The 10,090-nt window shown below is 39.1% G+C and overlaps 2 protein-coding genes across 2 annotated transcripts; both read right to left on the bottom strand.

Annotated features, from left to right (window-relative positions):
• Nucleotides 1-275: 275 nt before the first annotated feature.
• LOC125384250 (glutamate receptor ionotropic, kainate 5-like) lies at nucleotides 276-1,474 on the bottom strand. Its single transcript, XM_048402900.1, has 2 exons — nucleotides 1,222-1,474; nucleotides 276-525 (listed from the first exon to the last, which is right to left on the bottom strand). Exons 1-2 carry the CDS (start codon nucleotides 1,452-1,454, stop codon nucleotides 300-302), a joined length of 459 nt encoding a protein of 152 aa, XP_048258857.1. The 5' UTR covers nucleotides 1,455-1,474; the 3' UTR covers nucleotides 276-299.
• A 1,007-nt stretch (nucleotides 1,475-2,481) lies between these two features.
• LOC125384326 lies at nucleotides 2,482-3,930 on the bottom strand. The gene is made up of 3 exons (XM_048403304.1): nucleotides 3,856-3,930; nucleotides 3,325-3,655; nucleotides 2,482-2,780 (listed from the first exon to the last, which is right to left on the bottom strand). The coding sequence occupies exons 2-3, from the start codon at nucleotides 3,449-3,451 to the stop codon at nucleotides 2,482-2,484; spliced, it is 426 nt and encodes a 141-aa protein (XP_048259261.1). The 5' UTR covers nucleotides 3,452-3,655; nucleotides 3,856-3,930.
• Nucleotides 3,931-10,090: the final 6,160 nt, after the last annotated feature.

Below are 10,090 nucleotides of genomic sequence, written 5' to 3'. Positions count from 1 at the left end.
TTATTGCTAAATGTGTTTTTCAGACTCGGCGATAATAAAGTAACTCTTATGAACATTTCTTTACTTTCTTGATTTGGAAAGCAGGTAAGAAAAACGGCTTACTTAGTACCACGTAAGAAATAAACATGTACAAGCTGGGACATATTCCCATCAATTATGACATCGTCAGAGGAAAATACACACACAGAGTATTGGAAAGTGCTCATAGCAAGTGTTCAGTATAAACAAATTAGTGCTCCAAATGAAACATGTTGAAGGAAAACCTTTGTCGTTATTTTCCTTAATTTATGTAAATATATTCAAAAGTGTGAAGTTTTGCGAAGACGGTGTACACACATTTCTACAAGTATGGCTAAAAATGATAGCCCCAGTCCTCCACCAATCACAAGCAAGACTCCTTCAATCTCTCTCATTGTGATGGATTTGCCTCTTCTGTCTACTCCACATTGGCCAGTGGTCTTGCCACCAGTGGTCCATTTCGTCCACAAAATATTCAGCATACCGCTCTCTTTCAGAGTGTACATACTGAAAACCAGAATCACAGTCTTACCTGTACAAGACAGTAAAAGTAAACAACACAACATATCTTAGAAATATGTCAATACTGTACATATATAACCTCCGCTCAAAGGAATCTTTAACGAAAAACGCAATACATAAACAGTTATAAAATAGAATTATAAAATAATCAATAAATATATGTTAAAACCAAATATTCAAAGTCTTACTGCCATAAGAAACGCGAGCCACAGAAACAAATATAGAGAAGTGTGTAACATAAAGAAGGGATGTTTCAAATGGGTACCATAAATGACAAAACTATCTATCAGTCAAGTGTTACCACAGAGTGCCTTTATCATTATCATCACGCTATGCTGCGCGTGATTTTCAACTTTACACGCTAATCCTGCACGAGACAAATGGTGCATCTCGTGTCATGGATGTATGACGTCATATATGATGCGTTCATGAGCGTCGGTTCACACAACATACCAGTACGTTCGTGTGTGCATCAAAACAATCTACTACTATTTGAATATGAGTAATTCTTCATAAATTAACCAACATATATGGTATTCGAGAAAATGTTTTGTGTGCCAAATACAAATTATGTTAATCTATGAAAAGGGTCATTCAAGCAATCTGAAGTTTGATCTTTTTCAATATCAACATAGACACCTTATCAGCAAAACTTGTAAACAAGAGCTGGATAAAACATACATGTTTTCAAAGTCCGACTTCAGTGGGGATCCTTTCAGTACTCCAAACGTTATCTCTTCATACTCCCAACTTACAGGTTCTCCAATAAGTGCAAGGAGACAGTCGTCAGCCATGTATGTTTCTGCACTGGATTTATATATGATAAAAGAATGTTTCCCCTCCATGACTCTCGTCATGTGGGTTTCCTCGTCGTTGTTAAAAATGCCAGCATCCTGTTCACTTAATTTTACCATCTTTTCGTAAAGCCGCCGTATCCCTGTTTTCTTTGACGACTGTACAAACAAAGGAAACAAACAAACAGCCGGTTAGTGATTAGCTTGATGATAGCTTAATATTTAGGAAAGGAGGTTTGAATAAGATATAATTCCGAATATGAGTGTATGTAGTCATCATGATGTACACCTTGTTATAGTTGGCAAAAGAAATTAACAAAACCTTTAAGGGGGATCAATACTTTTGGCTTTGTTCAATGAGAAAACATTATTTTTCAAAAGTACAGGGTTGTCCAGCTTTTAAAGTTGATGCTGACACATTTTTTGGCTTAGTGAGAGAAAAGTGTCTGGTGACCTCGTCTTTTTAAAAAACCCATAATTATTGTGTATCTTTCCATCGCATCTAATGAGGGAGTGGGTGCGTTGGATTTAACGCCGCTTTTAACAGTATTCCAGTTACATCACGGCGTGTCAGCTTAATGTGGGAGGAAAGCTCGAAGTGATGCCGGTCTCCGACGTTTACCACTTTGGTGAAACCCACGAGCACGGGTATGGTGCTGACAAACCTAGATACATAATTTGGGCGAACCGGGAATCGAACCCACCATCCCATCTAGAGTTGTAACAAGGTCAAGAACTGTCATGTGATTTATAGTGAGTCGATTCTACTTTAGGTGGAGATGAGGACTTCTCAAAATTTGACGCATCAATGATTTACATGTCCGATGCAATTACCCATTTTGACTTGTACCGTAATGTTCCCGTGTTTCTTTCAGTTGAACAATTAACTTGCCTTTGCATGTATTTGTGACAGGTGCCACCGGTCGGACATTATGCCATCACTTTTCGCGAACACCTCGTATCACCACAATTTCACAGTGATTCATAACACATGTTAACGATATGGTCGTACTCTGCTTTTAGCAGACATCTATTTTGTTTTTTATCTATTGTCGCCTTTGTTGCTATGGTTATGGAAATGATGTTGCTTTTATTTACGTTAAATGTACGGAAGACACCAATTCTCATTTTGTAAAAGAACTTACGTCTACGGTAACCGACTAGATGTATGAATGGACAAAACAACGATAACATAACTTTTTCTTGATTGTAAGGAAACGTTTCGATTTACCCGTAGGACATCATATGGTGTACCGGAATTAAGCATCCCAGTGCTGTAGTTGCTGTCGACAAGGTCGTTGATGCTGGATATCGCTGACGTATCTGTAACTTCTGTGAGGGCAGCCATGAGATTAGCGCAATATATGGTCGAGATGAGGATTGTTAATATCCAAGATGAGGCGAGAAGTATCCGCGCGGCATTTTTTCTTGGTTGTGTTTGAAATCCTGTCGAGATTTACATAACATATAATGACATGAAATATTTCACAATTTACAAAAATGCTCAAAAGGCCAGGCTCTGGCATATTGGCCGCACAAGCAAATATGACGTAACTTTTTCCAAACTTATTTTTATTTGTCTGCCACCATTTGTATGAAAATGAGACATTTAATTATATTCTGGTATCATTTGGAACCTATAAGTTAATTATTACCCTAATCTCACAGAGCATATGACAAGGTTGGACACCAGACAATCATATTACATCCAGTCCATCACCTTTGAGGTCAGTCTCTGTAGACGACATTTAAGTCATTCATAATTATTACTTTGCAATATCGCCTATAATGTCATGTACATACAAATTTCTACGACGACACTCAGTTCAACAGGTATACACCAAGTTCCGAGTTTAGTGTTCTCCTGCCAAACGCTTCGGGTACTTGGCATCTATTCTACTTCTGCATCACACGGCGACATGCAACGACATGCCATCCCAGTCCATTAATGACAATTGTAGATAAGAATAGGTGATAAATCTTTGCCTACCTTGTCTGAATACAGAGCCAGCAAACTCCCAGGCTATGCCTGCAACCTGCCGACAAACAGCTGGTGCCGCTGCACAAATCGGTTCATGCAGGGGAAAGCAGTGGTGTTCCACTAAAAAGAATAACATTAGCAATCCAACAGTTACAGCAAAGTATATGAGATAAATGCCTGGCTGAAGGGGTTTGGTAAAGAAAAAAAGATGTCCGGTAGAATCGGGTCCCTTCTTGTATATGATGTCCAGTCTGTCATAGTTAAACGATGGGAAGATGAAGTCAATGTCCTGGGCTCGTGCATGCTGCACGGATAAGTCGACAGCTGCAATATCCACCTCCTGAAGGAAATTGAAGAAATTAATACAATTTCAATTGACTATTCGGTGCTAAATGTTTTTTTGTGTGCAACCGATTATTGGTATTACCATCCTCTCCGTCATATTTATTGGCGTTTCTCCAAAGCGGTGTACAATCAAACTCGCTTAGCTTACTCAAACAATCATCTTTAAAAAATACTGCTTATACTTTATATATTTACCCTTCTGCTCAGTTGACCGACGATCCCATTCCATCGACCATTTTCGAGTACGCCCCACTTCCCATCTGCTGGCTGTGTGACATCATAACTGTGTTATGTAAACCAAAGCGGTAGCAGCTTGCTTATTACTTCAGTGTATATGCTTTACAGATAACAGGGAGAATGATCGACAAATCAGATCAGGTTGCAGTTTGCCACTTATAACTGCCGCAGCCAGCATGGCGTGGGGATAATGTTTCCTGATTGTGTGGGGTGATCACCTCGAATTAATAGCTCTAAAACAAAAGCACTTAAGCTGTTTAGGTTGATTACTTTTGATTGATCAACTGATAATTTCTACACGACTGTTATGTGCATTTACACGTGTACGCAGAGTGTTCATTTTACCGAAAACGTAAAATGACAGATCGTGTTATGTCATGATGTAAAATGGGACCTATAATCTTTAACAGCTAAAGAAAAATGCATGTGAAATGCACTCAAATGAAAAAATATCCCGGGGACCTAATAAGTAAATGGTTTTGCCCATAATTATAATAATTTACCGTTAATACATTTGTAAAAATTCTGTCGTTTCTTGCGGTTAAAGAAGTGTTTATTCATGAATTTGGTTTGTTGTTTAACGCCGCACTCAGCAATATTCCAGACTATATGACGGCGGTCTGATTAATATCATGAGCATCGACACACGCAATTGGGATTGATGACATGCATCAACCAAGTCAGCGAGCCTGACCACCCGATCCCGTTAGTCGCCTTTTACGACAAGCATAGTCACCTTTTACGCCAAGCATGGGTTGATGAAGACCTATTCTACCCGGACTCTTTATTCATGGAAAACATTTGTGATTATAAAGTTCACTTAAACTAATACTTTTGTTACCAAAAGAATTATCAGCCACATGTCAAGTACCTTTGATATATATTACCTAAAACATATGACCCGGGGTCGGAGTCCCTCGTAAAACATCAAGCCCCGGGGGATATTATTTTGTATGTGATTGTCCTTAATAGCTCTGACAAGTCAGTGAGTGAGTGAGTTGGATTTAGCACAGCTTTTAACAGTATTACAGTTATATCGCGCCTGATGAATAGCATACACTGTATCACTATGCTCTCGTCATACTAATAGTATTTAAACGATGGTATACTGTGTGTGAGTGAGATGCACATGTCAAACTGTGGCATAGAATCTACGTGGGCTAGCATAGATGAACATCATCATCAGTCTTGTCTCGTACATGAATACACACGACTAACGGGATCTGGTGGTCAGGATCGCTGACTTGGTTTGTGCATGTCATCGTATCTCAATTGCGTAGATCGATGCTACGCAAACGATGCTGCGTGTCAATCCCTGGATTGTCTGGTCCAGACTCGTTTATTTTCAGACCACCGTCATACAGCTGGAATATTCGTGAGTGCGGCGCTAAACCACACACACACACACACACACACACACACACACACACACACACACACACACATTCTGAGCATATTCAAAGTATACCTGAAATTAAGCTTCGTTGAGATTATGTCCAAGATATCAAACACAAAGCCAGTAAATTCTGCTTTACCGTTGGTGACTCGCTTAGAGACGTACACAGGCGCCTAAAATAGAATTGGAAGAACGGATATATATTGCAGTACCATGGACTTGGTAAGACAAATAAGAAAAAAAAAAAATTTCACAAAATAATATATTTTAGGGGACATAGTATTGACATTAAGAGATGGAGAGCAAGTGGCAATAAAAATCTGCAGCAAAGCTGTGTAAAACACAGTTATGATAAATGACGGGAATTCCAACAACTATCTCGATAATATACAGCCGGGATACTCCTGAGTACAGCGTTAAACAACAAAGATACATATACGCTAGATACTCTAACATTTTACGGAATAACGTAGATAATGGTTTGGTCGTTTGTTGCTTAACGCCGCACTCAGCAATATTCCCGCTGTATGACGCCGGTCTGTAAATAATAGAGTCTGGACCAGACAACCCAGTGATTGACGTCATGACCATCGATCCACGCGACTGGGACCAATGACATGCATCAACCAAGTCAGAGAGCCTGACCACCCGATCCCGTTAGTCGCCTCTTACGACAAGCACAGTCGCCTTTTACGGAAATCATGGGTTGCTGAAGACCTATTCTACCCCGGATCTTCACGGGTCATGTAGATAATGGGGGACAACATACAACTAACTGAGTCTCAGATTCAGATTCAGATTCATTGTTTCACTCAAAACCACCAACGGTGGTACAAGAGTACAATATATAATTAGCATTTGATAAATGAACGTAGAACAATTTAAGACACTGTGTACATACATGGCATGTTTAATTTAACATCAGGATGAAGGGTTTTAGAACTCATTCACGAGTTTAAAGATAAATTTACATAAATGTCTCAAGTGTTTAGTGATGTTGTTGGAAAATAGTCTTGCCAATTTATGGGTATTGGGGAACTTGTAATAATATATGATACATAAATCAGAGGTGGGGCGTACGACCGCAGTCGGTGCTATTCCAGCTACAGCTATACCATGGCGGATAGTGTTCGAGTCCGGGCGAGACAAACCAGTGACAGAAAGCATGAACAACGACACACGTCATCGCGGTTTGATGACACGTAATCACCCAAGTTACAGAGCTTGACTACCCGATCTATCTTTTGGGCAGCTAGAGGCCTGAATGCGATCATCTTTACTGATTAGGACATGTCATCAACAACAGTCCTGGACATATTATATTCATAATCTCATTGAATATACCCATACCTCAAGCGTGCTGACCAACAGTCGCCGGCTGTTGTAGCCATACTGGGTGTTAGGGTAGAACCTTGTCAAGGGAGATGCTGTTGTGGCTCCCTTGTCAGAGACAGGGACGAATACCCGCCCGTCTGGTGTATTATGCAGGGTGTACATCTGTGGCTCATTGCAGGTTTCAGTCTAAAAGAAGGATTAAAAGTCTGAAAAGAGGTTATGTTTTGTCATCGTCAGCAATATTGAAGCGATACACGGAGGTCCAATGATAATTATGATCATTGAAGTTCATGTGCAATGAAAATGAAAATGAAAAGTGGTCCGTACAAAGGTAGGAACATTGATATGTAGTTATTATAATATATAGTATAGTTCGTGTATTGTTTAACGCCACATGCAGAAAGAGTACAGTTGTCCTGTGATAATCTGGGCACAAACTAGCCACTGATTGATACTAAGAAAAGTCCCTCGTCGTTAAAACGCTATCAACCAAGTCAAAGACGTTACCTCCTGATCAATTAAGTTGATAGAAACATCAAGCATAGGCTGGGAACCGGAATCCCCATCGTATAGTATTTTCTGGAGCTGTTTCTGTTTCCAAAAATTGCTTATTCCTTCTTCAGTGTACAGATGCTCTTAGAGTAGTCGTGATTAACTAAAGCAGTTTTATGTATTTTCACTGACACCTGATTTGTTTTGATATTCTAAACTCAAATCTAACCAATTTAATTTCAGACGAAACAGCGTTTTGGAATAATATTTAAACCCACTCACACCTTATTCAGGTAGCAAAGCGATCTTTTTTTCCCATGTTGCGCCTGGCGGGTATATTGGAGATCGAGTCAAACATCTTATGCAACATAGATAGCTTTATTCAAAACGAACATGGCAGGTTTCAGCAACATTATTGCTCCTTCAGCTTCAGAGATGATGATTACGATTACGATGTTCAATTCATCATGACAGTACTTCTCTGAATGCGACCCGACCCGTGAAGATTCGCGGGTAGAATAGGTCTTCAGCAATCCATGCTTGCCGTAAGAGGTGACTATGCCTGTCGTTAGAGGCGACTAACGGGATCGGGTGGTCAGGTTCGCTGACTTGGTTGATGCATGTCATCGATCCCTATTGCGTGGAGGGGGCGGTCGGGTAGCCTAGTGGTTAAAGCGTTCGCTCGTCACGCCGAAGACCCGGGTTCGATTCCCGACATGGGTACAATGTGTGAAGCCTATTTCTGGTGTCCCCCGCCGTGATATTGCTGGAATATTGCTAAAAGCGGCGTAAAACCATACTCACTCACTCACTCACTCACTATTGCGTGGAGCGCTGCTCAAGATATTAATCACTAGATTGTCTGTTCCAGACTCGATTATTTACAGAACGCCGTCATAAGGCTGGAATATTGCCGAGTGCGACGTTGAACAACAAACCAACCAACTAACCAACTGAATACGACCCCGTAAATACAAACAGCAACGCCAGAGAATAACCCGAGTCGATCATCCACCGACGTATAAACACGTAACAACTTTCCCCTTGGAGCGGAACGACGGAAATCATTATCTAACTATTATCATACTATTTAGCATTTCGTTGAGGCGCGACAAGCATGTTCAATGGTTATCATACGTACTGAATTTGGACAGGATTCATCATCGTGTTGGATTATTACTGCAACGTTCTCTAGGTGGTTAATCATTGACGCATCATGCAGCAACGAATGAGTCCTTGTCAGAATGACATGATATGAATGATGTTGAAAATCTGTAGTACGGTTTGAACGGGAGTCAAAGTTGTCTATCTGAAATAAATTGACAAAAACGAATCATCACTGAATACACTTTGCACTAAACTCAATCGTTACCACATAACAAAGGAAATAAAAATGTGAATGCTATCATGAACATCTGTAGTACGTTTTGAATTAGTCAAAGCTGTTTATCTGAAATAAATTGATTGGAACGAATCATTACAGAATACATATACAGAGTTTACCGTATTATCTCCAAAGAAATACTTTATTTGGTGTGACATTCATAATTTCTGTCATTCGGAAACACAGAAAGCAAATGGTGGCCACAGTTCAAAACCAGAATGCAGATGCTACAGTATACCTGCGTTCATGAATGTCTTTGTCAAACTATGTGACACGACTGCCTACATTTTCATATTGTTCCCTATACCAGATTTGCACCGAAATCATGTAAAGTATTGTCTGGCATTATAATTTATCGTCGAGGTGATATCACATGACCCAAATAGCATCAACACAGTAAATGTTGCAATTGTAAAACCTGGGGAGCAATAAAATTGTAAAACCTGAGGAGCAATTGTAAAACCTGCTGAGTGGTCTTACTACAAAAGAAAGGTCGTCTGGGAGATGGTTACAACACCATGAAAGGTTTATAAGTCGCTTTAACAGATGTACACCAATGTAACCTTCCTCGCGATATCACCTATAACCACCATGAGACCAACACGGCATCAGCATCGGTGTACAATTAGCAGGCAACAGTTTACAGTTTACTTTAATAGTCTTGCTCCTTATGGAATTTATATACAGTCATGATACGTTTGTATACAGATTACACAGTTCATACTCACCTTCATCAAGAACTGATGAGTTAATGTTTTGCTCAGTGCCATGATTACATTTATAGAAGGAAACATCAGCGTGTAGATGTCCTTAATTGAAATACTGTTCACATCATGTATGTTGTAAACTTGTTGCTTTGTACTGTTAGGAAAATGAAATTCTGAAACTCAGAAGACAAAATGGACATTATAAAAACCATGTGTTCTTGTCGGGAGTTCTTGTTAACATTATCAAGAAACGATTATCAAGTCAAACAAGAACATTTCCTGACAGAGATGTATGTTCACATCTCATTTATTGTTATTCGGTTTATGGAGCTTAATAGGCGAGTATATTTCCTGATGATAAATCTATTGTTACAACTTGTATTAAGCGAGCCATTAACAAGCATTATATATATACCTGCGCAAAAGTTAAGTACCACACATAATTGTATGAATGTGTTATCTTCACATTGACTGTAAACCTGTTACGTTGTATGTATCAACTATTACTCAAGTATGTAGCAATAAAAAGTTAAAAACCAGTATTTCACATTTTACTGAGTGTTTAACATTTTCACCAAATTTTTGTATGGGAGGGCCCATGCGTAAGGTTTTGGATCCTATTTGCTGTCATCGAAAACATGTTGCCGAAAATTCTAACAAACACACTCTGTGGGAATAGCTGATGTAATTTCTCGTTATTTCAATTATTTTCGCATAATTTTGATTATTTTCTCGTTATTAAAAGTTCATTTCTTTTTCGTTACTTCGATTATTTTCTCTTAATTTCGAATATGTCAAGTTTAATTAAAAACAACAACATTTATTTCAATTAATTTTATTTCTTTTCGATTATTTTCGCAAAAAAATGGAAGTAACGAG

Source organism: Haliotis rufescens, unplaced genomic scaffold, assembly GCF_023055435.1.
Source record: "Haliotis rufescens isolate VD_foot unplaced genomic scaffold, xgHalRufe1.0.p SCAF_3, whole genome shotgun sequence".
NCBI classification, from domain to species: Eukaryota; Metazoa; Mollusca; class Gastropoda; order Lepetellida; family Haliotidae; genus Haliotis; species Haliotis rufescens.
The sequence above is the reverse complement of the archived record's forward strand: the minus strand, read 5'-3'. Positions and strand labels throughout refer to the sequence as shown.